This window comes from Aspergillus fumigatus, chromosome 6 (assembly GCF_000002655.1).
Source record: "Aspergillus fumigatus Af293 chromosome 6, whole genome shotgun sequence".
NCBI lineage: Eukaryota > Fungi > Ascomycota > Eurotiomycetes > Eurotiales > Aspergillaceae > Aspergillus > Aspergillus fumigatus.
The window spans coordinates 357,039-383,801 of record NC_007199.1 but is presented as its reverse complement, the minus strand read 5'-3'; the positions used below and the strand labels follow the sequence as shown (position 1 = coordinate 383,801).

The window sequence follows — 26,763 nt, the reverse complement described above, 5'->3', positions numbered from 1 at the left end:
CGGCGGTTACACAAATGTTATGATGAAACAAGTAGAAAGCGGGTGTCTCTATTTATGACTTGGACGAGTCGACTACTTGAAGAGGTCATTTGATAAATCACAAGCAATGTTCCACGTGGGCGTTATCAAGGAGCTGGCTGGTGTTGCCAGGCTATTGTACATATCAGTGCTCCATCGTCTATGCCAACGACTAACTGGTCGGACAAGCAAAGAAAAAACAAATATCCCAATTTAAACGAAGCCACAAATGAAGAAAGCAACGGAAAGAAAGGAAAAGGGCGCCAAATTTGTCCCAAACCGTTCAGCCAGGCATGTTTAAAGTATCAGAGCAGGTTCCTGTTGACGCCTTCTGATGCCCAATATTTACGTCAATATCGTTAAGGACAAGGGAAAAGGAAAGTTCGGATGGAAACTATGTCCAGAGGATTCATCCTCAAGTAAGGCACCTTAGAGACCCAGAAAAAGGCAAGATCAAGGTGGCCAGACAGGATGATAAGCTCATGCGTTGTCTTTGGCCTCGCGTTTGACGTCAACATCCCCAGAGGCCGCCGCATCCGCGGCTGCAGCCATATCGGGAGTCAGACCGTTTCTCAATTTGCTGCTTGGAGGTAGGGGTGGTTTCTTCCCAGATAGCTTTTTGTGTGTATTGAGCTTTTTCTTTTTCGTCAGAGTCGGTGGTGCGTCATCGTCTGCTAGTGGACGCTTCGGAGGCCCAGTGCTTGGAGAGCCGTTGCCATTCTCCATGGGCGTTTTGTTACGATTGGCCTGTCGGCCCGATAGACCCATGCAACGATCCAGATGCTGAGCAACTCGCGTGACCACAAAGTATCTCGGACAATTGGGGCATTTCACAGTGGGATATGACACCTTCTCCTGGGTCTTATTGAAAGAACTATCAGGAGTGGTCGGAGGGCTGGACGCGGGAGTGTTGGAAGCGTTAGTCTGTTTTTTCTTCTTTGGGTTCAATTTGTCCGTAGCGAAGGGATTCCCGTGCACATCGTGTCCAGGCTTCGTGATCAGTGGCTGATTCTGACAGTATTCGCGATACGGATCTGGAGGTGGACGGGCGCCGACTCCGGTTACTGGATATAGCAGACGTGGCAAGCGACAATCAGGACAGATGATTTCCTTTGTGGTCTGGAGAGGATTGCCTTTCAGATAGACCTTGCCGTCCTCGAACACGGCGCCATCCGTTTCTACTCGGATGCCCTTGAGGTCTTCTGAATCCACGGATCCCGTAGCCTTGCCGCCTGCATCTTCACGACGCCTGGCTACTTCTTCTTCGGCTTTCTGCCGGGCAACAACCACCGCGGAGCGCATGCGAGCGACTTTTTCATCGCGATGAACTTGAGCAACGATATCATGGATGATGTTGTAGAATGTCTCATTGAGAATGTCGCAGGTCTGACCTGGTCAGCTAATGTGCTTTGAAGCACCATCGTCGGGAAACAGCAAGTAGAGAGAAGGAGGAGCCGGCTTACCAACTTGGCTATTGTTCCTGAAGGCGGCGAACTCGCCTGAGCTTCTGTTTCTTTCGAATCACCCATCTTGGCCAAGTGATCTTCTGTTTCAGAGTTGTTAGATGCAAGGAGGAAATCTGGGATAAGTTCTGCAGCCATGTTTGCGTAGAGATCGGAGATGGTATAAACGTAGGATCATAGCGATAACTGAGAACCATAAACGCAGGGCGCAATGAAGCGAGACAGGGTTGACAGAAAATGGAAGTCAAGCTATTGCAATATATAGATAGACCAGGAGAAGACAGAGATTCCGAACGCAACTAACCTCAATAGCCTATTGTTACGACACCTCTTCCCAGCAATGTGTTGTGACCGACCCACACGTTGACGGAAGAATTCCTCTGAATAGGGAACAATTCCATGTATCGCCTATTGTGATCTCCAAGCTGTCAACGCGATCGAATCGGACAGTGCGCCGAATAGGATACATACCCCAAGCAGATAGAGGCCGGGTCGAGATGGAGAATTGCGAGTGGGACTCAAGAGAGAGCAGCACAATAGAAACAACCGCTATTGTCCATTTGTATTATTGACCAGACGAGGACACTCGGAGGGAGCACGGAGGAATGGCCAACTGAACAATACTCGTGCTGTGAGGCGGAACGCCAAAGGCAGGGAGACGGTCAGTTGACTGAACAGATCGCGCCACAAGACTCCAGACGTGGAATGACCACTTACCTCACACTCGTGAATGGATTGACTGCATTAATAGCAGATGGGCAGACAAGAGAAACACAAGAGATAACTCCTCCACCAGCGAGAGCAACTCCTTCTGTAAAACCTAGAGGCTGGCTCGTCACTCTTTTGACGGACAAATCTCAAGTTCTCAGTGTCTCCTCTGGCTCTTGCAAGTCTCCGCCGACCGGCTAAAGTCGATCTTATCTTATCGCATCTCCGCGCGGTTCCAGTGTTACAATCACAACTCCTCAACAAGTTGCGAGGTTCCTGCACTGCTGTTTGCGTCTGTCTGACCTTTGGCCCAACGGTGCTGCCTTCTCAGTTTCTGCTCCTCATGACTGCTTATTCTGCCACTTCTGGTAGATTTTGATCTTTTTAGCCATGGCATATCAGTTCTTTGCCAAAGCGCATCAGTCCAACAAGGCGCCCTCTTCTCCGCCCCTCTCCCCTCCCGCGTCCTCCCCCTCCCCCAGGCACTCCAGACCTCCTATGCAGCCTCCCTCACTACTAGTTCTTCCACAGTCTTCGAGCCCTTCTGCTACACCAAACATAGCGTCGCGTCTCAAACCGCCAGCGGCGAGGGATCCATTGTTTCAACCTCCCGCGTACCCTCACGCCATCTCCCCAGGCTACCAGACCCCTCATCCTCACGTTACCATCGACCCAGTCAGCACCGCGCATATCCCCTCGTTGACTCGCATCACGGGTCTCCTCCTACCTATCCGCTATCCCAACTCATTCTACACGGCGACAATCACCGACCCCGTCATCGCGTCGGTTTCGCGCGTCGCGATCTACCATGATCATCCCGTAGCCGCGGCACCGTCCACCACCCCGTCACCCGCCGCATCGGGCTTAGGAGCAAGCACTGGAACAGACAAAGTTATTGGAGGCATCAGATGCCGCCTTGAACGCTTGTCTGTAGGGAGCGAAACGAGTTCCCATTCGCAGAAGCCGGAGCCAACGAATCTCTACATCCAGACTCTCCATCTGCTCTCCCCGTATCGAGGCTGTGGGATCGCGGCCTCCCTGCTCAATTCTATACTCTTCGCTTCCCCACCGTCGCCTTCCTCCTCATCTTCTTCCTCATCCTTTTCTTCCTACAATGTGTCAGAGTTGGTGAAACATTACAACATCCGCACTGTCACGGCGCACGTCCATGAAGCCAACGAGGAGGGCCTGAGATGGTACATTGCCCGGGGATTTCAGGTAGAGGAGGGCTTGGTGGAGAACTACTACCGGCGACTGAAGCCTTCTGGAGCGAAAATCGTTAAATTGGTTCTGCAGTGGAGTGACGATGACGGTAGCGACGCAGACGGAACCTCTCAGAGCGGCTCGGAGCAGGCTCAGCCGGGCCAAAATGATGCGAGGGACCAGGACGAAGACGATGACTGGGAAAAAGTCGAGGCCGAGGATAGCGATGACCCGGATGCCCAAGGAGTCCAGTTTACGGAGTCCAGGATCCTGGAGGGGGGTGATGGCCCCCCAAGGAAAAGGAAAGCAGATGATGAGCCCCAAAGACATTGAGCCGACGCATGCCTTCTCTGCATTCTCTTCACTGCTTTCATTGCGTGATTTTTTGTCAATATGTTAGCATTTGTTTTGCCGTCCTGGATACCCTGCCTTTATGAGAAACTGTTTTGACGAGCTATAGACGCAGGCACAGACGTTGGTCGCGTGTGCGCTGTAGATTGACATTCTTGTGCTTAGAAGAACATATCTCGCATCGAGCTCCTACCCCAGCCGCCGTACAGAGTCTTATATTTCATGATCATGAAGTGCTGTATTTACAAGTGAACGCAACTAGATCAGAATGAGTGTACAGGCAAGATTCGAACAGCGTGATGTCTGAGAGGTGCATCGCAAATACAAAAACAAATAACGCGGATATCGCTGCATACAGCGGAGTGCTTCGCTAATCACAGTCATTAACTCGTCTCGTTCCCATCTCTCATATATTGTAGTTCTCGGCATGCAGAAAGATCTCATCTCGACGCGAGTCCATCATCACCTGCTGCTGGAGATGTGCCACGGTTTTCGTGACCTCAATACGCATGCTCGGAGGCCCACAGACAAAGACGCACGTCCGGCGGCCAAATGTCTGCGAGTATTCTGTGAGCATGCGCGGGATATCTGGTCGGACATGGTCAATTCGCCAGCCGTCCCGTCTCTGCAAGGGAAGTGATGCAAATCGTGGCGTCTGTTTCTGCGGTGGAGAAGGGGCGTTTGAGAATCCAAAATCGAAAGGAACATTGCCAGGGCCGCTTTGCAAGCCGGGCAATGCCGTGAACTGCCGACTGCCGATGACGGGGGAGGTGTAGATTCGGGGCAAGGACGTGATGGCGTCTTCATTTTCGCGACGGAGCTCCTTCTCACGCTCGAGATCACCGGCTGCTTCTTCGCGGATGTATGCCGAGTTCCGCTTATCCATGCCGGAAAGGACGTTGTATATCTTTTCCTGGACGATGTCATGGCCAGGCTGCTCTCCGGGGCCGTCCTGCGCCGGTCCCGTCAGGAAGAAGTGGCAGTGCACCGTGTTTGGGGGAGCGTGTTCTCTGCAAATCCGCAATTCTTCTCGGAACCACTCGATAGCCTCTGGACTTCTCAGGGCCCATATTACACGCACCCGCTTCGTGACCGCTTTCCCGTCACGCATCTTCTTGATCAAATCCAAGAGTTGGCTCGCGATTGCCGTGATACCACTTCCGCCAGCGAAGAAAATCACGTCGTCGAACGCGGCCATCTCCCGACGCATTCCTCCGTAGGGACCTTCTAGGAATGCTGTCCACGTCTTGTACGGCCCGTACTCAAAGGCTTTCAGCAGAACCTTTCGTGTGAAGCCGCCAAAGGGACGGAAGACAAGGGCGAGGTCGCGGTAGTTTTCTCCGTACTCTGAGGGAAAGTCATCACTGCACAAAGACGCAATCGTGAAAGGATGTCGACCAAGAAGAGAAATGCCTGGCATGCGGAGGTACACGTATTGGCCAGGCTTCCATCGCATCGTGGTAGCAACGGTGACCTTGATGGCATTATGAGGGAGGATGGTCACCGCTGACTCCTCCCCTATCATGAAAGACATGCGAAAAGGGTTCGTCCAATTGAGATAAAAGAGCCGCATGGCATACGACATGACCCAGATGGCGATAGTGGCCCACAAATAGTTCCACGATGCCAGAAAGTCCTTGCAATGCCAGAAAAGCATGGCAACAAAGACGACAGAGACGGGCATGTGGATAAACAGGAAGAGCTCGTACATTCGTCTTCGAAGGGCCGGAAGTGAATGAATGCATAGGAATACCAGTGGTACGAGCGCAGCCAGACCCGTGCCGTAGATCCAAACGTGGCGCGGAAGGTATTGTTGGTACCATATGAGCGCCCCATCTTCCCAGATCGGCGTGACGAAGAATGGGATTGTGTGTACCAAACTCAAGAACAGACACAGGTAGCCTGACCACCGATGGAGCACGTTAAGGCGTTCATGACCGAAACCAGTGAGCATGCTGATGAAATTCGCCCTGGTACTGAGTGCGACAATCCACGGCACCATGGCTACGGCGATCATGCCGGCGCGAATGGCCAACGGCGGAGATCCAACAGTAATGGATGAATAGTACAGCGGCTGTGGTACAAAAGTATAGAGCGTTACGAAGACAAACGCTGCGAGCACGACAGCAGAAGTTCCCAGCGACGGGAAAACAATGCGCAGGTCTCCAATCCGCAGCACCGGGAGAGGCCGGTAGAATATCCATCTCAGGAAGGCAGCTGTATTATTCAACGGAGCAATTGTTGAGATCGATGACTGCTGTTTCTTCATCCCGGGTAGAGGGCCACCGGCTGGAAAGAATTGTGCAGTGGAGCTGTCGGTGGCGGCACTGGGAAGTTCATACTCGTCCTGGAGAGAGTTGCCCTGCATTGCGCCCGCCAGATCTTCCTTGTACAATGCGATTCTCATCTTATCGCTCCAAACATGGTAGAACCGGATGATGGTTGCAAGAGCAAGTAGGATAACGGAGAAGTAGACCCAACCCTGGCCATATTTGCCGGATTGAGACCATGGGTCTCGTTGACGCTCTGCGACTTCAGCAGGGGTGGTAGATGCGGTCGTAGGTATAATGATACGCTTCGCCAGTGAAGCCACTGTATCCCATTGTATCTGCATGTTGCGTTTTCTGTGCGCAACGAATGACTTGAACCTGCGCTCTCAGAGAAGGGAGAATGGTCCTGTGACTCAATGAAAGGATCACCGATGAGCGATTAGGGCATTCTAAATATCTCTATTAGGTGGTCTGTACTTTTATGACAACCGCCAGTCAGGATCGGGAATTATAAATGTACAGAGAGTGATCAGGAAGATCAGCCACAATCTGGAGGGAACTAAAGGCGCAGAGGTACATTGTATGAGAGAGCCTCCACTGGAAGCGTAGGTAGGAAGAGGGGAAAAGATGAGAGCTTACCGCTGCACAATGGATTTGCCTTCTTGGCACATGTGTGATCCAACCCGCTTTGCCATGTTGGCATGCACGATGTGATGAGAAAAGTTTCTCATTAAGTAGTCATCATGGTTGGTTTGGTTTATGATGAGGGGGAAACAAGCTCTTCTGTCCGAGTCAGTTAGCGAGGAGAGTTCTCCGTAATCGAGTCAACAACCAACGATAGATGGATTACATCCGCACAGTGGCTCTCGAGTGTGGCAGAGAGTCCCGAACCGTGTGTATCCCGACTGTCCTACCATAGTTCAAAGAAAGAATTATGATACTGTTTTGATTTCCTTCCGCTGTTCTTCAAGCTAACCGGCGAAGAAACAGCAAGTGAGATTGCTGGATTTAGCGCCAGCCAATATGGTTTTCCCCCAATCACACGCCCAAAGACTAAGAAGAAGGTGACGACGCCGACAAGACCTGCATTAGCGGGGATTGATGCATAGGAATGATTCAGTAAGCAAGCTAATCATTCATGGGTGGGCTAAATTCAACGCTGTCAGCTTTGAATTACACAGTGAAAAATGTGAAATGAGGCTGATAATGTTCGTAGGCATAGATGCAGTGAGACGGAAGTTGGATACTATTCTGTCCAGCGGTGACAATGAAGACGTTTTGGAGCCTTGGTATTCTACTCTATTTTTCCTGGTAAAGACAGTCAATCTCAAGATGGCCCGGCTGCCACCGAATCCCACAGTCCCAACACCAGTTCTGACGACATAAGTAACCTGTACAACCATTAGCCAACGGATATACCAAAGGGGAAAGAAACTCTGCTTACAACGCATGAATTTGCATCCCCCAGCTCGCTCTGTCTGCGCCTCGCAGCTCGGACATGGCTTGGAGAGCTCACGAATCGTTCGGCTGCTTGAAAGCTCCTCACTCGTCGAATCCAGCCGGCCATGTGGCCTTCCAGAACTGCATCCGAGCCTTGCATCGCTCTCAGCTCCTCTTCGGGGCATCCTTAGTCTGCTTAATCCTGGAAATAAACGCCGAGCTTCTCTGCCGGCGTTCCTCCGTAGCTCCGGCGAGTCGGATCTCGGATTGACTAGCTGATCGTACTCCTCGCAGGTCAACCCTTCATGCCAAACTGTATCACGATGAATGAAGCAGGTTCGAGTGCCACAGGAACCGCAAACAACGATTGGGTCCTCGAGTCCGCCAGCATGTAGCTGTCCATATCCGCAATCTTTTCTGACACATGGGACGAATTCAGCATCTTCTTCCAAGATTTGCCAAGTTCGCTTGGCATCATACGCCTGGAAGGTTCGTCTGCTGGACCACCGTTGTACCTCCTCGTCGGATAGCCGTTCAAGGCAAATTGGACATGACAGAAAAGTAGCGCCTGACGAAAGCTGCTTGTCTAGACTTCGACGAAGGCAGGTGAAGCAGATATGCATTCCAGGCACGAACCCATGATCGCAGCCAGCTGCAATGGGAGGCTGTGGGTAACAGCCATCGACGAGGTCGTCGAAGCAGACAACACATGTCAATCTCTGTTCATTTGAGGTATTTCTATCAAATCGAGGCTGCGCGCAAGGTGGCGGGCTGGGTGGCTCCTTATGAAGCAGAGAAAGTACCGCACCGGCTGTAGCCGCATCGCTCCAGCAGTTGATTGCATCATCAGTGTCCCATCTAACGATAGATTGAAAAGAAGACTGGGTGCCTCCACCGGTGAGAGGAAGCCTGTCGTCTCCTTTTCTTTGCGCCAGAAAGTGATCCCGAGCATGGTCGTTCGGTGACAAGGGCGATATGACAGGCGAATGATTACTGCGGCTGAAATCGAAGGCGTTCTCTATGTATGTCGGTGAACAAGGGCTAACTAGGGCATCTCTCATTTGTCGCTCCTCAGGCGAACCTCGAGACAGACCTCCATGCTTCGGTCTTGCAGTAAAGCCGAGTTCATCGCGAGTTCGCTGCATTTCCTGGCTATATCACAATCTCATTATTGATAGAATACACAACAGTCATCCTTTGCCGTACTTTTCTATGACTAACCCCAGAGAGATCCCATTTTATATTTAGGTCTGGCTGATAGCAGATCTCAAACGAAGGTCGGTCGACCGTGCGCCCAACACAGACTATGCGATGGGCCGTAAAACTGGCACCTCCCGCGGAATACGAGACTGCGATACATCCCCAGGGCGCCACATGTACAAAGTGTGTTCCTGATCTGAGATCTGAACCAGTTCATATCCGGATTTCGGGCGGATAAGTAAAAATGGAAACGATGACCAGACTCTCGTGGGGTTTCGCCTAAGAGAAAAGGGCTGAACACGAGTCATATATCGATCAACACGAGAATGTAGAAGCAGCCATGAGCTCGCAACCTTAATAGTTGTGATCCACTCAAATCAAACGACCGGAGAGCATCAAAACGAGGGGGGCTGCTTGCGTGATGACCAGCGATTACACGCTCCTACTGACTGTCTGCGTTGCCTCTTCTCTTCGTTAGTGAAAGCAGCAAGCTCAACAGATTCAGACACATGCAGTTGGATACTCATGGTCAGTTCTCCAAGTCAACCGCACAAAGCACTGGGGATCCATCTCAACCGAGTCGTTCGGGAACCAATGGGATCGGCGGCTTCTCGTATTTATAATTAGAAGATAGAGCGACGATTTTTTGACTTCATCTCAAACGAGTGATATTGGCCGAATTGGTCTATCACAATGCGCTAGAAAAACCAATATCGATTGCATCATGAACCATGGCCCCTGAGCTACTGTTCATTTGCAAGGCTCCGCGTGTTTAAAATTCCTGTTTCATCTATCGGCTTTTGTTTATACGTAGGTTTAACCTTGGCAACTCGCCTGATGCAATTTCCGATTCGAAGACCTATGCTGTGCAACTTCTAGGAATCCATCATAATCCGTTTAGTGTGCAGGCGAGATGTACAAAGGAAGACTCGTCAGGTTGTTCAATCATTCGAACAATCTCGAAGGCTCATTAATACCGGCCTCATTGCTTTTTCAGCATTTTCTTAGACCAGAGCATGAGATGGGCAAATTAAGGAGTTACATCCTGTATTCAAAGCATTGAAGTGTGAAACTCATAGCTTCTTAACGGTTGAAAGTACCTATGGAGTACTTGGTAGTTGGAGTGATATACTCTTATATCACGTGTCGTGGATCAAGGTCTCTCACCGCTTTCGCAGGTGGAGGCGATTCTGCCGCATAAAACTAGGGAATTAAATGCTGCATTATTTTTTCGCAGAATAAGCGACGAGTCAAAGAAGGCAACCGTCGACTGCTCCTTAATTCAGCTATACTAGAATGGCTCCCGCTGCAGCATCGACAGCTGCACCGTCAGCTCCGCCATCCCTCTCACTGCCACCGTCTCAATTTGCGCGGCTCCAACCTCACGCCTACCTCCTTGCCCATCTATCACCTCCTCCCTCAAGCAATCAGCCCTCTATTCGAGCCAATGGCCGTGCTACCTCACAGTTCCGCGTTACTTCTGCGAACACGGGCTCTTTAACACATACGAACGGCAGTGCCGTGGTAAGAATTGGCGACACTGCGGCGGTCTGCGGGGTTCGCGCTGAAATTCTTCATACCGATGACATTGCCTCGTGGAGTGTATCGCGAGCATCGGCACCTGCTTCTATAAACAAACGGCGGAAATTAATTGATACCACTGAGAAGCCGACTGTGACAGCCAATGATGACAACGATGACGAAGACGACGAATCCCATATCCAAGATCTTAATTTGCTCGTGCCGAACCTTTCACTCAGCACTGGCTGCGCACCTGGATTTATCCCTGGCGCTCCACCCTCGGCGCTGGCGCAGTCGCTGTCACATCAAATTTTATCACTCCTACATAGCACCCGCTTAGTGCGCGCAGAAGATCTGCGAATTTGGTATCAGCCGCCGAACTGGGGAGCAGAGGAGTTGGAACGGCATAATGAGGATGAGCAGATGGATGTGGATGCTCAAGAGGGCGATACAAGTGCCAAGAGCCGAGAAATCAAAGCGTTCTGGGTGCTGTACATAGATGTGATGATCATCTCGTTAGCGGGCAATCCTTTCGATGCTGCGTGGGCCGCTGTTCTGGCGGCGCTTCGGGATACGAAATTGCCCAAGGCATGGTGGGACGTCGATAACGAGATGGTGGTGTGCTCAGAAGCTGTTTCTGAGGCGCACAAACTGTCTTTGCGAGGTATGCCTGTCGCCAGCTCGTTCTGCGTCTTCGAGGCAGATGCAGCTTCTGGGTGGAGAAAGGTCATTATTCCTGATGCTGAAGAAGAGAGGAAGATTGAGGAAAGTGACAGGAAAGGCATCCAGCGAAGGTGGATTCTCGCTGACCCCGATGGATATGAGGAGAGTTTGAGCCAGGAGAGGATTTGTATCGTGGTCGACAAAGAGAACGGGGAACAAGGGAAAACGGTGATTGTGAAAATGGAGAAGAACGGCGGATGGGCAGCGGACACTAGAGAGCTGAAGCAGCTGGTTGACATCTCCGCGCAACGATGGGATGATATGAAACGGATCCTTGATAGCTGCTGATCCGGACGCATTGCCTTGTATATCTTCACTTTTAAGGACGATGATGATACCATATGAAAACCTTTGGAAGGAACTTTCGAAACAGATCATTCTACCACTTTCTACCTTCCCGTAGGATATGCATGCCGAGTTCAACTGTCCCAACTCCATCTATCCGAACCAAATTGTGAATCGCAAACATCCCATGCAGCCCGTTCGTATAAATCATTTCCAGAAAGTAAAACTAAGAGGCACTGGCTTCGGCGATTCTAGGACTTCTTCGCTGTCTCTTGGCCGGTGGCTCGTCATCACGATTCGCTGCACTCGGGACAGACAAGCTCTTCTTGCTTGTGGGTAACTCAACCCTGTTAGTCTGGGTTTTACCTGATCTGGTCTTGCCTTTCCTGGGCAGCGAGATGGATATTGAAACCAAGTCCAATTCCTTCCCCTCGTCTGCACCTTGTGATTTGTCATCTGATCCTCCATCAGCTTGCGCTGAATCCTTGGTCTCCATACTTTCGGATTTCCTCTCCTCCTTTTTCTCCGTGGCACCTTCTGGCTCTTCAGAGTATACTGCTTTGATATCGCCCGACAGGATTCGCATAAGGAGACTCTTTGTGTTCTTAGCTTGAGCTTCATCTCCCTTCTTTTCCTCCTTCTCATTCATACCCTCCTCGTCGCTTTCCTCGGCATCAGAGAACTCCCACATCTCACGGAGTTCTCCTCTGAGGAGCGCAGTTCCCCACAGGAAAGAAAGAACTCCGGGAACTAGATAAAGAAGAGCGGGTTGAGCATGGTTGGAGTATTGCATGGCCGCAAGGGTCGATATCATTCCGACAATGTACCCAAACAAGCTGGCCTTGAAATAAGGTTTGGGAAAGGACTTTGCATCCCTATACGGCGGCTCTAGCTCATGTCCACGAGGTGCCACGGGCCAAGCCCAGAAACGTTCACCCCAGCCGCCGGTTGCACACTGGTATTGGGGCTTGATGATATCCTGCCCCTTGGATTCGAGCCGCGCTTTTTCGATACCCTTCTTTCTGTAGTAGAGAAACAGATCAAATCGGAGCGCCAGTCCCACCATCATACCGGGAATGACAATGTCCCCCAGGCCCAGCATCGCCAAGGAAACAACATCCGGGGCTTCACCAGGAGCAGGTGGCCGGGGAAACAAAAGCTTGATTGGTACATCTAGTTTTGTAGCGACTGTCACCATTAACGGGGTATAAAAAACAAAGTAGATATCATAGAGAAACAACGAGCCCAGAATAAGTGACCCAGTTTTGAACGTTGATGGTGACATGAACTGCAGCGCGCCGTAACAGAAGCTGAAACCCAGAAAGTTTGTCAGCCACCATGGTTTCGCAACAAATGCGAAATACCCAACAGTAGACAGAGCTAGCAGCGCACTGATTACGTCCAGCAGGCCCACCAGACATTCGCCGGTGAAGACACCGCGCACGTGAGCCCGCAGCTTCAGTCTCTGATACGCGACGTTGCGACACGCCCAAAGGCCTGCGACCAAGGCAGCCGGTAATGGAATCGAGCCAAAGATTCCCGGAAGGGGAGTATGGCGGAATTGGGCCGACCCCTGCGTCGAGTCCTGCTGATCGGCTTTAAAAACTCGTTCCGACTGTTTCGCCCTCCAAATCCTGCCAGCGAATCGATATCGGCGAGGGAAAAGAAAGGATCGAAAGACCAAAAGACAGTCCTTCAGGAATGCGACTGCGAAAAAGAGTCCCATCTGAGAAAAGTAAAAGCTCAGGACCTTGTTCAATATGGCTGGATCATCCAACCATTTGATGATCAAATAGAGACCACCGAGAGTGAGACCGGCAGTCAACGGGAACATTAGCGCATCACTGGGCTCAAGACCCTCCATCTTCTGGACGGGGCTCAGTCCTTCCTCGTCTTCTTCCTCATTGTCTGTTTCGATGTTATTCGTGTCTTTCTTGGGAGGTTTGGCAGCAGACGAGGGTCTCGAAAGGGATGCATGGGCGCCAATGTAAATAGGAAAGAGAGCCGAAACAAGTAGATGGCCGTATGTCGGTAGGAAAGGTTTGATCTTCGTGTACTGGTAGATGGCCTGCCCCAAGAGCTCCGCAAGTGGACTAACCTCGTCCATGACAACTGCGAGACTCCGGGTCACAAGTAGAGGGGTAGAGAAAGAGGGATAATCTTCAGCTTAAGAGGAGAATATTCATCTGGTTGCTCTGTGGTTGGAAATCAGTTCGTGGCTGTAGGAGGCTGTTTTAACCAAAGAGAGAGAAGTGTCAAAGCCCTGTGTTTCCCAATGATAGATGCCAAGACAAGCATCTTCATTCCCGCCGCGAGATCATTAGGAAGCTCGAATACAACCTTCTACTCTGTTGGAAGAACGATTTGAAGTCGTCTGATATTTTTCTTTGACTGCTTTCAGAAGAATAATGGCGACTGACGTGGTATTTGATACGAGCATGGTAGGGACTATCCTGTGGCTACACCACAATTGGCTCCTCTAACGTATTCCAGGGCTCATTCACAGTAGAGCTTTACAATGAGCATGCGCCAAAGGTAAGCAAAAAAATTATCCTTCGGCCCGGGCGCTCTTCACATGCTGATGTATACTTGACTAGACTTGCAGGAATTTCGCGACTCTGGCGCAACGAGGTTATTACAACAACGTGATTTTCCACCGCATTATCCCCAACTTCATGGTACAGACCGGCGATCCTACTGGTACCGGCAGGGGAGGCAGTTCAATCTACGGCGAGAAGTTTGAGGATGAGATTCATCCGGGTCTCAAGCACACAGGAGCTGGTGTGTTGAGCATGGCGAACAGTGGACCCAACACCAACGGCAGCCAGTTCTTCATCACCCTTGCGCCTACACCGTGGTTAGATGGAAAGCACACAATTTTCGGTCGAGTGAAAAGTGGAATGCGAGTAATACAGCGAATGGGACTCGTCAAGACGAATTCTGAGGATAGGCCTGTCGACGAGGTCAAGATTATTCGCGCCAAAGTCGTGGAAGAAGGCGATGAGTGAGACGAGCTGCAATGCGTTCTATCACAAACTGATTTCGAAGTTATATGCACATGCGTCGCTGTCTTCATCACACGCCTCTCTCGGACGGAGTCTGGAGAACACTACTCGAAGGTTATAGCCTAAACCTCCAGTATGCGGGCTTGATGTACCACTAGACGTCGTGGTGACAAGAAACGCGGCAGTCGAAACGATGCACCATGTCCACCCACGCGTTAGGAATTGTTCTAAGGTGCTACATGTATATGCCAGCTGTCTACCTTTTCTGCAGCCCAGAGAGCTACAATATGACGATATGTATCACTACAAACGAACCGCTTCCATCAGATGTCTCCATCCGGAGCAGCAGATACAGAGTGATATAATCCTATCTACCACTCCCTGTAAGGACAAGACCAATGAAGGCTTGTCGGTATGAGACGAATCTGCTATGGTAGCGCGCAGAATGCCGTGCAGAGCACTGGGGAGTGGTGTGATAGGGAAAAGAAAAGATCCTTTGAGAGAGCATTTTTTTAAAGGTGCCAAGGTAGCAAAGCTGTCTAACTTGATTCGGAATAGTTGAATCCTGGCATAGCTCGACTTTGTGCTCCGAAAGCCCATATAGAAGATTTATCTAGCAGATCGTCTCGATGAAGGCATGGCAGCCGCTGTATGCTAAGCTGTGAAGGAATAGTTTTCACCAGTGAAACGAACAAGCAAACATGGAAAATAAACAGTCGAGCAGAATATATCTTGCTGGTCGAGTATCTCGGCCGTGAAGAATATGGCCCGAGCTCCATCACGTGCCGCACTATCGAGGCGGGTCAGCACGGAAGTATTTCTGTGAGTCTCCGTCGCTTTCCATTTTATTTCCCTCGAAGCTCTTCCTTTCAAGGACGGATGAAAAGTCCCACCGTATACATGGGCAGGAGATTCCTGCTTGCTAGGAAGTGCTCCATTGCCTGCCACCCGACGTGATGATAGCTGGGTTTGCTCATCATATAGCATCACACTAAATCTTTTTCTCCCAGCTCTGTACGCCTTACTACTTCCATTCTCAGCATGGAGTCGTTGGCAGAGACGCCATGGGATGTAACAATCTCTGGTACAGGGCTGGCGCAGTCACTTCTGGCATTGTGAGTTGATGATTATCAGCTGCTTTACTCGTTCTTTTGCTGACTTTTGACTCTTTTAGGGCCCTCTCGCGGTCAGGCAAGAAGGTACTTCACATTGACCGTAATCCATATTATGGAGGTTCTGAGGCAGCATTCAGCCTTCAGGAAGCTGAGAACTGGGTTTCCCAAGTGAATCAAGGTAATTTATGGCATTTTTGCCTCTGATATGTGCTACCATTATTTGCTGACTGGTGTTAATAAGCTAGAACCGAAGTCTTTCCCCTTTGAAGACGCGTCCATTTTGAAGCCCCAGCAAACAGAGGAGTGCAACGCTCGACTAGCTTCTTCTCGAGCATACACACTTACGTTGTCACCGCAACTGATCTACTGCCGTTCTACATTGTTGCCCACGCTAGTGTCCTCGAAGGTCTACCGCCAGCTTGAATTTCAGGTCGTTGGAAGCTGGTGGATTTACAGACCTTCGAGCAACTCGGCTTCCGGGAGCAGTAGCACGACTGTCAATGCATTCTCAGATTTGTACCGTGTGCCGAGCAGCCGCGAAGATGTTTTCGCCGATGATGTGATTAGCGTTAAATCAAAGCGAACGCTGATGAGGTTTCTCCGACGCATCGCCAATCCTCAACAAAATGATGAATGCTCGTCGGAACAGGAGGATCTGACCGGTTCATTCCCAGACTATCTCAACTCCAGTTTCCATGTCCCTGCCGAACTTCACGATCCCCTTCTATCGCTTTCATTGGCCCAGAGTCCTCCGACCCAGACATCAGCCGAATATGCGGTAACGCGCATCAAGCGGCACTTGACCTCTATAGGTGTCTTCGGTCCTGGATTTGGAAGTTTGGTTGCCAAATGGGGTGGAGGATCCGAGATCTCTCAAGTGGCCTGCCGAGCTCTCGCTGTCGGGGGCGGAGTGTACGTCTTGGATTCTGGGATCCAGTCGGTCAGAAATGACCCCATTGAGGCCGACAATGGCGATGTTGGGCGCATCGAGGCTCAACTTGCCAATGATGAGTCGATTAAAACTCGATTTCTAGTTGGTTCAAACTGGGACCTCCCTGCAAATGTCCTGGAATCTGCTCATTATGAAAAGGTTTCGCGGTCAATCACGGTTGTCTCTTCGTCACTAGAAAGTCTCTTTCCGGTTACTGCAGAAGGTGGCCCAATTCCTGTATGCGCAGTTGTGGTATTCCCAGGAGCACTTTTGGGTCAAAGAGATGACTCACCCTCAGTATATATTCTGGTTCACTCCAGCGAGACTGGCGAGTGTCCACCAGGACAAAGTAAGTTGCATTTCCTTTTCGTTCTTACACGGCACTTCCCATATGCTCATATGATGACTTTCTTGAATACTTATCTACATTGCCTGTAACTGCATTGATGAGACCTACCTCTGACAGCCTGATAATGAGCGTTTTGTCGTTATGCTTTATGTTCCATTCATTAATGATTGGTACGCCGCTAACGAATACCAGGTGTCTTGTACTCTAGTATCTCCATATCCGGACCTGATGGTCAATCGCTTCTTGAAAGTGCAGTACAAAAACTCCTTCAGTCCAGTGCAGATCCCAATGCAAAGATCTTGTGGTGTTTGCGTTTTACACAGTTGGGGCGCCCTAGCCGGGATGTCCGTGGTACCCCTGGAATTCAAAGAAGCTCACTGTCGGCGAATATACTCTCCTTCCCGCCTCCCAGCCTTGATCTTGCCTTTGACGATGGGGTCATTGACACGGTGAAGGAAGCGTGGAAGATAATCATGGGCGATCAAGCTTCAGATGACTTTATGAATTTCGAGGACCGCGAAGGTGCTTACGATGCTGAATGAGAAGTCTTGCCTCAGATCTTATGATAGAAATTAATATAATCTTCTTGCGCATAATCCACAAGCCTTGGGTGCATCCCTACCGGAACCTTAATGAGTAGCGCTTTTTGCTCCTTCAATTTGCGCGAAATCTAGTTTTAAAGCCTCACCCCCCTGCAAAAGGCCCGGAAAGAGTCAATTGCCAGATGAAATGTTTCAGCTTGCAGACCCAATCCTTCCTTTAAGTACCATGTTGGTTACACCTTCGCTTTTGTCATTCCACAGCCACTAGATTGGGAGCTACTGCTGCTATATGGCAGACTGAAGAATCCTGCTTTACCGGCCATGATCGGTTCCACCAGAAGACAAGGTGGTGACCTACTTCCAAGCAAGTGGGTAGACGGCACACAACAGGCTGCATTAGTTAGGGTACTAATTCCTGAAGGTAGTAACTGCTGTCAGTGGTGGCACGTCTCAAACGGAGGTGCATCTAAAACAAGAAGCAACCTTGTCCAACGTGAGGAAGTATGTCCTTAGGTGGCACAACGGAGGGAATGAACATGGTCATTCCTGATATGATTGTGTGGAACAAGATACACAGTATACATGTTATTGGATCTGCAATACTTGCCATTTTGACGAGAGGGGAGAAGCTCGTGATTCAGGGGATTCCTATAATTGCTAAATGTAAAAAGATATGCACTTCTAAACATCTGTTTAGGGCCCTCAATGTTGAGATCGGAAGTTGTGTTGGCCTCTTCCCTTACTGAGCTCACACGGTAACTCAATGATCAGGATATATATACCCATGTCACAAGGTGCTAAAGAGTTGGCACGACCGAACAAATATCAAGATAACCATCTCTGCGACTGCTTTAGATATGAGGTGTAAGGTTGACCTAGACAGTAATCAATGAGATCAATTCTCGTTAATATTCTAGCCGAGATAGTACTGGTTGTGGACCGATACCCATTGTTCTCCTCTACTTCGGTGTTGTGCGACGCCAAAACTTATTGCTCAGTCCGATCTCGGCTCACATTTTTGAAAGAGCTGCAAAAATAAGAACCGAGTCGTTGGTTAACGATGTCTATCTACTCCGTAGAGCAAATGAGGTGCGCCCAGAGCATATTCCCTGGCTCCGACAGCACACAATCAGTTGACAGACAGAGTAACAGATACAAATGTATAGTGGCGACAGCAGAGTAGGCTATGCCTTGAGCACTTGCTGTGCAAGGTTCAATGACCTCCATAGTACTCCATAGGCTGGTCGGTGGTGAGTGGTTACTCAAAGTGGTCAAACTTCAGTGGCAGATTGGACCCTGAGGCTTCCACGGATCTTGAACGAACTGAGAACCACGAACCCTGAAGGCAGCACACAAGATTGGTCGCTACAAGCACCCTAAACTTGACCGGTTGCCTTGGCAAAAAAGGAAATCCAACGGAACATGGCTTGGATCGGCGCAAACCTCGAATTCTGAATAGGGGGTTGAGGCGAGGACAGAAATCAGAGCGTTTCCATGGATGAACATGATCATCAGGGGCACGCAAAATTCGCGGTGTCAGTGCTCCGTGTCTATCTAAACGATGTCTATCAATGTGGGTAGTTAAATATTTGACAGAAAAGACCTCCATTTTTGTAACTAGCGTAATTTGCATCTGATTTGTACTCCGTGGGCAGGTTGTTCTGCGCAACAACGTTGGATCCTTGTGCAGATTCCGATGTTTTGCAGATTCCTAAAGAAATGCAAAAGGGGTGACAGTTTGCCAAGGCATATGTTCAAGCTTAATTGACTGGCTGTATTGATGACCATGTATGGACTACGGAGTACTAGCTGGGACTGGAGCTTATGCTGTGCAGAATCTTCCTCGTATTGCTGAGTCAATACAACTACGAAACGATGCGGCACCTTATATCATTGACCAGGTGATGACATGGCAGATGATAATTAGTCGTGTTTGGAGTCCGTAAGCAGTTGTTGTCTTCTCAAAATCCTGGCTGTCGTACACTTCCATGAATTCTGTTGCGGGATGCACCCCCGTATTTGTACACGCGTTCCCCTGGCTGTGTGCGAATGCGCATCGTTTGAGGTATATTATTGGATTGCAAGAAACACACTCATGGGGTCAAGCAGGCTGATCCCGACCCACACTGTGACGGCCCACAGATACTGCGAGAAACTCATGTCCCCTCCTTTCATAGATGTCCACTCACAGGGCTCAGAATTGCCAATTCTAGGACATTCGAACAACAGGAAATTATCCAGCATTTGCATTCATATGAGAAGACTAGTAACAAGGCAGCGTCACTCCATACGCTGTCTGCCGCGGGTCGCAAGTACGGAACATCAAGGCACACTTGTAATGGAGCATGTTCGGAATCCCAGTCCGGCGGCAATGTTTAAAGCAACATCGTCAGTGATTACGAGTGTATACGAAGTATCCCTGACAGCTTGTTCCTCAAGCAGATTAGCTCTTTCCAATGGTATTTTACCTTGCTATGAGGAAAATGGAATTGAGCACATCATTAATATGAGTCTTCGGATCATCGGCCGTTACGAGGTGGTTAGAATTATGGCGTGCCCATATCTATGTATCGTTGTGCAACAGAGCCAGGGCTCCGGAGCGCGCTCCGTATACAGAGTATAGATAGTAATTCCTCTATCCGGAGTACTCCCAAGCCAGTGACAACCTGAGAGTAACACCTGCCTAACAGGAGAAATAACGGTGGCAGTGGCATACGACACGCGGCCCGTGGGGCTACAGGCCCAGTAGCCCTTCTAATGGTGGTCCATGAGTGGCTGGAGACACGGGAATGGCGCAGATCGTTGAAGGGTCTTTCTGAACCATTGTCGATACACATTATTACAGACAACAGACAATCTCTTTAAGTAGTGTTTCATGTGTATTGGCAATCGACATGGTGCGTATCAGAACTTCAGAGGTCAATCAGTAATGCAAATGCTACAGCAATTACCATGCTATCCATGCCTCATAGTATTTCAAGGGAATGAAGTAGAGAAGATAATAGTTATGACATCAGCCATGAGGTTGAGACGAAAATGGCTCCAGACATCCACTGGAACATTCCACATATTTAAAATATCTCTATTGAGTACATGGCGTCAAACTGTTCCGGGCTTGACCACAACAGCGACGTATCAAAAGTGGAAAACAACGCCAACAAGGATGATAATAATAGTAAGGTAATAAGCTTGCCCACTTCTCTTCAAAAAAAAAGGTATCAGTGGCATCGAGTCAGATCCGAGTCAAAAGTAGCTACTGTACAGAGAATCTCACATTCTAAGCAGCTTACAGAGTTGCATCATCTGTCTCTTGAGTCCTTCCATTTCTTTTCCTCATTGGGACAGTAATCAACAGAAGTTTGATGCTTTCTCACATATATATTATCTGTAGGATCAAGATCAAATTTGATCTCCCTTCTACCACTTTGTGTTGCTTCCAGCAGAGCAAGAGCAACCTCCTGTAAAACATGCTGCTTGAGAAGCCGATTGTCCAACCAACGATGTGTTAAACAGTCACCATTTACGGAGCACTGTCAATCAGATCGGCTTGATTGCAAGGGTCTTGAAGGCCGAAAGTGAAAAATACCAACCACCCAACTTGGCGGAGTTGGGAAGATCCCGCAGTACGTATTCCAGAGATAGATAGTCAATACATCTGAGCGACATTCTTTTCTTTTCGGCCCAGTGATCTGCAATTGTAACTTGTTATTACGCCGCTTGCTACTTGGTTAGATGGCGAAATCGGAAAATAGAAAAGAGGAATTCGCGGGAGGCGTCAACAGTCAACAACCATAAATAATACACAGTTTCATGTGGATGAAAATAATGCTTGCGTAAAAGACTCTTGGATACCTTATTTTTTCCTTCTCCCGGGATCCTGGGGAGATTCTGCATCAACCCTGCTACCTCTCGATCGGACCGATACTTCGTGCTGCTCACTGTCAAACCTCAGTACAAAATCTTAGAGCACTCAATACCTTGACAACTCTGCCTCTTCAAACTTCCTGTTTAATCCACCTTGAAAAGTGCAAAATACGACGGTTGAGCTTAATCTGATTTAAACAGATTTAATTTACCAGTGGGAGCTTTGGCCCGAGCGCAACCCGTGGTCCAGTATTTCGGCATTCCCACTTGGATCGGTTCCTGTGCCTGTCTCCTGTCTTCGTCTTTCCCTCAATACCTTTTTTTTCCCTTTTCTCCCCCTCTTCTTCCCCTATTCCCTTCTTCTCTACTCCTCTAGGCCTCGACAACAATTATATCCTCGACCTTTTCTCCCCATCCGCCTGATTCGCTTTTCTAGCCCTGGACATATAGTCCAGTTGTGCTGTTTCTTTGTCTCCTTTGTTGGACCTTTTTACGTTTTTGTCGACACCCCATTCGTATCTCAAAACGAACAATCTCGCCGGGCCGTCTTTCGATTCGCCTATCGCTCTTTTTTTCCTTTTTGTGACCGTGTCGCAGGTCTCGACGCTGCCAGACTCTCGTTGTCAGTCTTTGAGCATATCGGAGAGAATTTATCCTGATCTTGCCAGTTCCACTCGTTTACGCAAGGACCCCCGCTTCCTCATCTCCAGCCTGTTCGCTTCTGGACGGCAGTGCGATACGCATCCCTTTACGACTATTCGTTTTCCGTTGATGTGCTCTTATTACGGATAGACGCACCCTTATAATATCCCAATCGGGAGAATCTGCAGCATCGCGATTACTTAATGTGGAAAAAGTCACTTGACCTTCATCACTCCACCAAAATGCCTGTCTTCCGGCTCAAAACCGTGTTCCCTCTTATCGCGCTCTTGTCCATAATAGGGTTCTTCTGGGGCATCCAACGCTACGATCATGCGGCCCTTCGGTTCAAGCATCCGGTCGACCGTGTAGCGCCGACAACTCAGACCCCTCAGATCCAGCTGCAACCATCGTCGCCTGGCTCTACAAAGACTTGCCAGGCCGATCCATATATCATGCCTCCCTTGCCCTTCACCGAATGGCTTCCTCGCAAGAATTATACTCGTGCCTACTTCCGTCCTCGCTTTGTGAGCCCCAGAGCGGAATTCAGTTCTCTTGAAGACATCAATGTGCCTGTTCTCCCACCTATGACTGTTCTGGAACGCGGCATGGTTGTTTCGCCCGATAACAAGGATCCTTCATTGCCATGCCCACCGATCATCGATGTTGACGTGGCTGCAGACGATGCGGTTGATGAAACGGAGAAGCTCCTGTTCGGTCTTGCTACCACTGCTGACCGTCTGGATCGCCTTCTTCCTTCGCTTCTTTACTCTTATGGTAACACCAAGGCTGGTATTATCGTCCTTGTTCCAGAGTCGGACGACGATTTGGACAAGCAAATGACTTACTTCCGTAATCGGGGCTTGGACCTGACATTGATCAAGTCTCCACTTGACTTCACCGCTCGTTATTTCGGCCTGGTCCAGGCATTCGCTGAGCATATCCGAACCAAGCGCCCTCAAACCACATGGGTCAGTTTTATCGATGATGACACTTTCTGGTTATCCCTTCCCACTGTGGCCGAGGAACTGAAGCTGTTCGATGTGAACAAAAAACATTATATTGGTGCTTTGTCCGAAGCCAGCTGGCAGGTTGATACCTTCGGACACATTGCCTTCGGAGGTGCTGGCGTATTTGTCTCGAAACCGCTGCTTGATGTCCTCGAGCAATATTACGACGAGTGCCAGTCATGGGGTGAGCAGCCCGGAGATCAGAAACTCGGCCAGTGCATTCAGAAATACGGCGACACTCCTCTTACTCTTTGGCCCTCGCTCTACCAGATGGACATGAAGGGTGAAGTCGACGGTGTTTACGAGTCTGGGCGGAAGATTGAGTCTCTGCACCACTGGAACAGCTGGTATACCAAGGATGTGGTAAAGATGACCACAGTTGCTGCTGCTGCAGGTCGTAAATCAGTCCTTCGGCGGTGGGTTTTCGACCAGGAGGAATATGTCAACAACTCCACTGGCAAGTCCGTTCGCACGTTCTGGGTCATGACCAACGGCTATTCTCTCGTCAAGTACACTTACGATGAAAATACCCCCGATGATGCGATCAACTTTGATCACACTGAGAAGACTTGGGAGGAAGACCCCCGTGGTTATGAGGGTCGCTTAGGTCCCCTCCGTCTGAAGGATCAAGCAGGTGTCACCAAAGACCGCTGGTTGTTGAGAGAAGCTTATGTGGTTGGTGACAACGTACACCAATGGTATGTGCGTGAAGAGGATGAGGGCCACAGTGTCATTGAGATTGTCTGGCTCGGACCTAAGGGAGGTGGTGGTGCTGGTGTACATGATTATGCTGTGAGAAAGCAGCATTAAAACATCCACACTCATCAAACGAACCTCTTGACTAAGGCTGAGGCTGGTCCTCGAGCTTTGTGAGGATTTTCATTTCCATTCTTGCACATGTCTTTTTCCCACTTTGCCTTGTTTCTTTCTTTCCTTTGCTTATATCCTCCTTTGGGAACCATGTTTGGCCACAGGACGGAAAATCCACAACAGAAACAGGAAAGAAACTCGAAATGATGTTGCCAGAATGGGTTCTTGCCCGAATGCCGACTTTCCACCTCCTATCCTTCCATTGTTGATTGGTCTGGCGTTGTGTTGTTGCCGCAGCCGAGAATGGCGCACTCAAGATCGGAATCAAGTGGGTTTTCCGCAAAGAGCATATTCCGTTCAAGGTCCTTGACTGGTTCTGGCTTTCCATCTGCCTGTTCTGGGGAACTTTCACCCTTGATCTGACATGTTATCCCGGTCGAGTCTTTCTTCCACTTCTCCTACACACTCCCACGAGAGACTTTCTTCTTTATATGTGTCTTGTAAAAATAGAATTTCAGGCTGAGCTGGTGTCGCTGCTTCTGGAGATTAGCGTTGAACATTTGTCGTTATGCAGGAATATCATGACTTGAGTGTTAGATTAGATTTGGCTATTGCCACACCGTCTGTCCATAGGAGCATAGATCTATTTTCATTGCATATTTTCTCTCCATACAAGTTACTAGCAGTAATCAGAGGATTGCCTCATACTTACGCAGCAGTCACTGCTCCTGATACATCACCTGTACTAACAACCCATTTTTCAAGTGCGTTGCATCGAGACCCTAAAACAGGACGTATGAGGAACCGGCTGGAGTTGTTACCGCTGAGCTCCAACAGCCAATTCTCGTTCTATCTTAGAGCCTAAGTAAAACTACCTAAGGTTCTTTGGTAACCGTATTCGAGGTAATTATATTGCACAATCCATAAGGTAGATGCATGACCGTATGATATAGCGTGCACTATTGAATTTGGCATAAGGTGATCACTATGGCTGGATTTATTACATGGACTATTGATAATAGTGAGACTACCTGGTCAGTTGTGGAGCGAGGATCGTCTAATGTACTGGTCTACTGAGGTCTTATCTTTACATGCAGAGGAGACAGGCCGCTGTGTATGATAAAGGGCGAATGGGGGCCAAAGTTCTGGCTTTCTCGAGGGATGGAATGCAGCCGACTTGGTGGTGCTCCAAGGTTTTATGCATATGGTGGTGACAATGGAAGACACTCTGGTCAGACACTTCCTCACTAGTCTCTAGGCACTTTGTACGGAGTAGCAGCCTCCATAATACAGATTTAAGTGTTTTTGCCGAGCGAAAGTAGTCAGGGAATTGGATGTTCCACTATCGAGTCGAATCCGAATCCTTGCAGCAACAAAACACTCTCGTGACCTGACAGTCGAAACTGGTAATATTACGATACAGTGCGAACTTGTGAGTTGGCCTCCAAATATAATCTTCCAAGGATTGTCCAATAATCAGCTGTGCCAAGACTATTATTCTCCACCGCTGGGCCTGGACAAAGTATAATCGACTAGCTTGTTACGTTTGCACTGAGTATTATTGTAAGGATCCGCTCATGAATGCTTCGATGTCAGCCAGATTCATTGGAGTTAAACATATTACCAAGTTTAAAACTCGAAACATGGGGTACACAGACGTACTCCGTATCATTCGTCCTCCTGCTAGAAACTGTGATTGACCACTCAGAAGGTTCCTAGCCAGACCATGCACGCTGATACAGTCGACCGAGGTATCTAAAGGATTTCGGTGTAACGGTACTGTATTGACTCGTGGATACTGCCAGACCCATTCTTCACGTGACTGACCGCCTGCCTGTCCCAACCGGCACTTTGCCTTCTTCGACTCTCCTCCCGATTTTCTTTCCTTCTCGTCCTGAACCCAAACCCTGCGAAGCAAACGCGTTACTCGATTTGGTCATCCTTCCCCCCCTCAAAAGCATCATTCCTCTTTGGGCATTCGTGTTCACAACCCCAAGGGTTCTACCATTACTTGCTTCTCAACTCGATTAATCCATTTTCGCACCCTTTTATCACCTACGTCTGATCCATCATGGCCGACATCACCGCGGTCGGTGAGGAGAACCCTTCTCCTACCCAGGACGACCTGCAGCAGGCCGCCGGCAATGGCGCCGCTGACAACCGCGGTCCCAAGCGCTCGAGAATGAGCGCAGAAGACGATGACGATGATGATGACAAGCCCGGTCGCGAGCGCAGAAAGATTGAGATCAAGTTCATTCAAGATAAGTCGCGTCGCCACATCACCTTCTCCAAGCGGAAGGCGGGTATCATGAAGAAGGTGCGTACTTTGGCGTCTCCCTGCCCGCGGTCATCGCCTGTCTCTTGAGTCTCTTACTTTTTCTTATCCTGTCCTCTTGTTTGAACCTGAGTGTTCTACGATTTGAGCCCCTTGTTCAATACATTTATTGTATATTCGGCTACATTGGACAGTTGCTGACGGTTCAATGCGATCGCAAAACAGGCCTATGAGCTCTCTGTCCTCACAGGTACTCAAGTATTGTTGCTCGTCGTGTCCGAGACCGGTCTCGTCTACACTTTTACCACTCCCAAGCTTCAACCACTGGTGACGAAGGCTGAGGGCAAGAATCTCATCCAGGTTAGTTGTCAGAGCACTTCCGGTCTTGGACCAGCATAATTAACCAGTTCCGCATCAGGCTTGCCTCAATGCTCCCGATCCTGCCACCAACGAAAATGGCGTTGAAGCTCCGGAGGTGCCAGCAGAGACACCTGAGGATGTTAACCACGCCAACGTCAACCCTCAACAGTCAAATATTCCCCGTCCTGCGGGCATGCACCCTGGCTACATGACGAACGAACAGCAGCAGCAGATGGCCTATTATCAGGGTTTGCAGCAGCAACAACAGGCTGGTGGGCAGTACCCCGGCATGCCTGTGGGCAATCGAATGCCCCCTCAGCACCAACCCACTGCGTAGATGGGGACCTTATTTGCATACCTAGCATGATCTGAGGGCGGCCCGCTGGTCCGTATTTTGCCTTCATTGTTGCCTGCAGCATCTGTAACCCCGCTCTGCCCTGCCCTATTTGATACCCGTCGATTCTTGATGCGCAAGAGTTGATTCTTGAGATCTGTCGTATGTGGTCTCCCCTGTCACGGCGAGTAACAAACCACTATATCGACATCCAACCCGAGAGAATTGAAAAAGAAAGAAAAAAAAAGTTTTATCTTGCACTATAGTGGATACGAGTGCATCACTCTCGCTCCAGAACAATTACTCTCCTTTTCCGTTCATCATCTCCTAATCATCTCCTAGACGAC

General features: G+C 49.4%; 9 protein-coding genes across 9 annotated transcripts; 6 read left to right on the top strand and 3 right to left on the bottom strand.

The window, feature by feature from the left end:
- Window positions 1-498: 498 nt before the first annotated feature.
- Window positions 499-1,619, bottom strand: AFUA_6G02190 (SGF11 family protein; the record flags this gene model as incomplete). The annotated part of the gene is made up of 2 exons (XM_742765.1): window positions 499-1,409; window positions 1,514-1,619. The coding sequence occupies 2 exons, from the start codon at window positions 1,617-1,619 to the stop codon at window positions 499-501; spliced, it is 1,017 nt and encodes a 338-aa protein (XP_747858.1).
- A 960-nt stretch (window positions 1,620-2,579) lies between these two features.
- AFUA_6G02180 (GNAT family N-acetyltransferase) lies at window positions 2,580-3,725 on the top strand (the record flags this gene model as incomplete). The annotated part of the gene is made up of 1 exon (XM_742766.1): window positions 2,580-3,725. The coding sequence occupies one exon, from the start codon at window positions 2,580-2,582 to the stop codon at window positions 3,723-3,725; it is 1,146 nt and encodes a 381-aa protein (XP_747859.1).
- Window positions 3,726-4,149: 424 nt separating this feature from the next.
- AFUA_6G02170 (putative metalloreductase transmembrane component) lies at window positions 4,150-6,357 on the bottom strand (the record flags this gene model as incomplete). The annotated part of the gene is made up of 1 exon (XM_742767.1): window positions 4,150-6,357. One exon carries the CDS (start codon window positions 6,355-6,357, stop codon window positions 4,150-4,152), a length of 2,208 nt encoding a protein of 735 aa, XP_747860.1.
- Window positions 6,358-9,949: 3,592 nt separating this feature from the next.
- On the top strand, window positions 9,950-11,185 carry AFUA_6G02160 (3' exoribonuclease family protein; the record flags this gene model as incomplete). The annotated part of the gene is made up of 1 exon (XM_742768.1): window positions 9,950-11,185. The coding sequence occupies one exon, from the start codon at window positions 9,950-9,952 to the stop codon at window positions 11,183-11,185; it is 1,236 nt and encodes a 411-aa protein (XP_747861.1).
- Window positions 11,186-11,992: 807 nt separating this feature from the next.
- Window positions 11,993-13,289, bottom strand: AFUA_6G02150 (aspartic endopeptidase; the record flags this gene model as incomplete). The annotated part of the gene is made up of 3 exons (XM_742769.1): window positions 11,993-12,047; window positions 12,220-12,573; window positions 12,754-13,289. The coding sequence occupies 3 exons, from the start codon at window positions 13,287-13,289 to the stop codon at window positions 11,993-11,995; spliced, it is 945 nt and encodes a 314-aa protein (XP_747862.1).
- Window positions 13,290-13,590: 301 nt separating this feature from the next.
- Window positions 13,591-14,190, top strand: cyp1 (putative peptidyl prolyl cis-trans isomerase (CypC); the record flags this gene model as incomplete). The annotated part of the gene is made up of 3 exons (XM_742770.1): window positions 13,591-13,623; window positions 13,676-13,717; window positions 13,780-14,190. 3 exons carry the CDS (start codon window positions 13,591-13,593, stop codon window positions 14,188-14,190), a joined length of 486 nt encoding a protein of 161 aa, XP_747863.1.
- Window positions 14,191-15,033: 843 nt separating this feature from the next.
- On the top strand, window positions 15,034-17,965 carry AFUA_6G02130 (putative Rab geranylgeranyl transferase escort protein). Its single transcript, XM_742771.2, has 4 exons — window positions 15,034-15,302; window positions 15,362-15,480; window positions 15,548-16,582; window positions 16,775-17,965. The coding sequence occupies exons 1-4, from the start codon at window positions 15,229-15,231 to the stop codon at window positions 17,122-17,124; spliced, it is 1,578 nt and encodes a 525-aa protein (XP_747864.1). The 5' UTR covers window positions 15,034-15,228; the 3' UTR covers window positions 17,125-17,965.
- Window positions 17,966-20,213: 2,248 nt separating this feature from the next.
- On the top strand, window positions 20,214-24,890 carry gfsA (glycosyltransferase family 31 protein). Its single transcript, XM_742772.2, has one exon. The coding sequence runs from the start codon at window positions 21,834-21,836 to the stop codon at window positions 23,445-23,447; it is 1,614 nt and encodes a 537-aa protein (XP_747865.1). The 5' UTR covers window positions 20,214-21,833; the 3' UTR covers window positions 23,448-24,890.
- A 327-nt stretch (window positions 24,891-25,217) lies between these two features.
- On the top strand, window positions 25,218-26,419 carry AFUA_6G02110 (MADS-box domain-containing protein; the record flags this gene model as incomplete). Its single annotated transcript, XM_742773.2, has 3 exons — window positions 25,218-25,764; window positions 25,948-26,082; window positions 26,141-26,419. Exons 1-3 carry the CDS (start codon window positions 25,519-25,521, stop codon window positions 26,417-26,419), a joined length of 660 nt encoding a protein of 219 aa, XP_747866.1. The 5' UTR covers window positions 25,218-25,518.
- Window positions 26,420-26,763: the final 344 nt, after the last annotated feature.